Raw genomic sequence first — 988 nt, forward strand, 5'->3', positions numbered from 1 at the left:
CCCCCCCACAACCTCCCTCTCCGGGGTCGGCGGGGGTCGGCGTGGGGGGGGTTCCCACGCATCCTCGCCGGGACGGTCCCCGGGGGTGGAAACGAGCGCGGCGGGAGCGGGAAGGGGAAAAAAAGCGGAGCTGCCTCCGCACCCCCCCCCCCCCCCTTTTGGTCACCATCCCACCCCCCCCCCCCCCCCCCCCCCCGGGTGCGGGCGCGACCCGGCCGGGGGTGAAAATCGTGTCGATTGTCCGTCGACCGGCCGCAAGACCGGGTTGCGGCTTACCGAGGAGCTGCCCCTCTCTTTCCTCGCCTCCCCCGCCGCCCTCCTCGCTCCCTCCTTGCTCATTCCCCTCTCCCCGGGGGGCAGCGGGGGGCTGCACGGCCCGCGGCGGGGAGACGGGCCGGGGGGAAGCGGGTCGGGGCACCCACGGCCCGTGACCCCCTTGGAAGGGAGAAGGAGGCTACGTGGGGTCTTCCGCTGTTCGTGTTGGCGGGGGAAGGTGGCCGTGCGGGGCCCACGGGAGGTGCGGGGCTGGAGGTGGCAGGCGGTGGGTGCGGGGACCGCGCTGCGGCCGGTACCTGATTTCCCGATTTGCACACATAGGTCCTATTCCTCCTGATGCTCCGCTTGAAAAATCCCGAGCACCCATCGCAGGCGTAAACCCCGTAGTGTTTCCCGGAGCTGCGGTCCCCACACACTTTGCAAGGGATGTCTAAAATCCGACCTGAAAGCAGAGAGAGGGAGAGAGAGAGAGCGCTCAGCAATCTGACCTCCGGAGGGATTAGCCCCGGAGCCGCGGTACAAGCAAATAATGAAGTGATTTTATAGCCAACTTTCTTTTCCTTGAGCAAGTGTCAGTTTTCTACAATGAGCATTATTCATGCCCCGCTACGTTTATTTGGATCTTCTATAATCGCCAAGACCCATTTTGGAAGGGAAGATTACAGCAGCGGGAGCAGGAGACTTGCCTGCTAGAAGTGGGGGGACGGGGGGG

General features: G+C 65.3%; 1 protein-coding gene across 1 annotated transcript in view; it reads right to left on the bottom strand.

The window, feature by feature from the left end:
- The window catches only part of NR2E1 (nuclear receptor subfamily 2 group E member 1), a gene marked incomplete at its 5' end in the record, with an annotated part of 10,568 nt that extends 9,726 nt beyond the window's left edge, over window positions 1–842 (bottom strand). The window contains 1 exon segment of the mRNA XM_014964435.1: window positions 573–842. Within this exon segment, the coding sequence (XP_014819921.1) occupies window positions 573–842 (270 nt within the window).
- Window positions 843–988: the final 146 nt, after the last annotated feature.

The sequence above is a fragment of the Calidris pugnax genome, unplaced genomic scaffold (assembly GCF_001431845.1).
Source record: "Calidris pugnax isolate Ruff unplaced genomic scaffold, ASM143184v1 scaffold219, whole genome shotgun sequence".
Taxonomy (NCBI): Eukaryota; Metazoa; Chordata; class Aves; order Charadriiformes; family Scolopacidae; genus Calidris; species Calidris pugnax.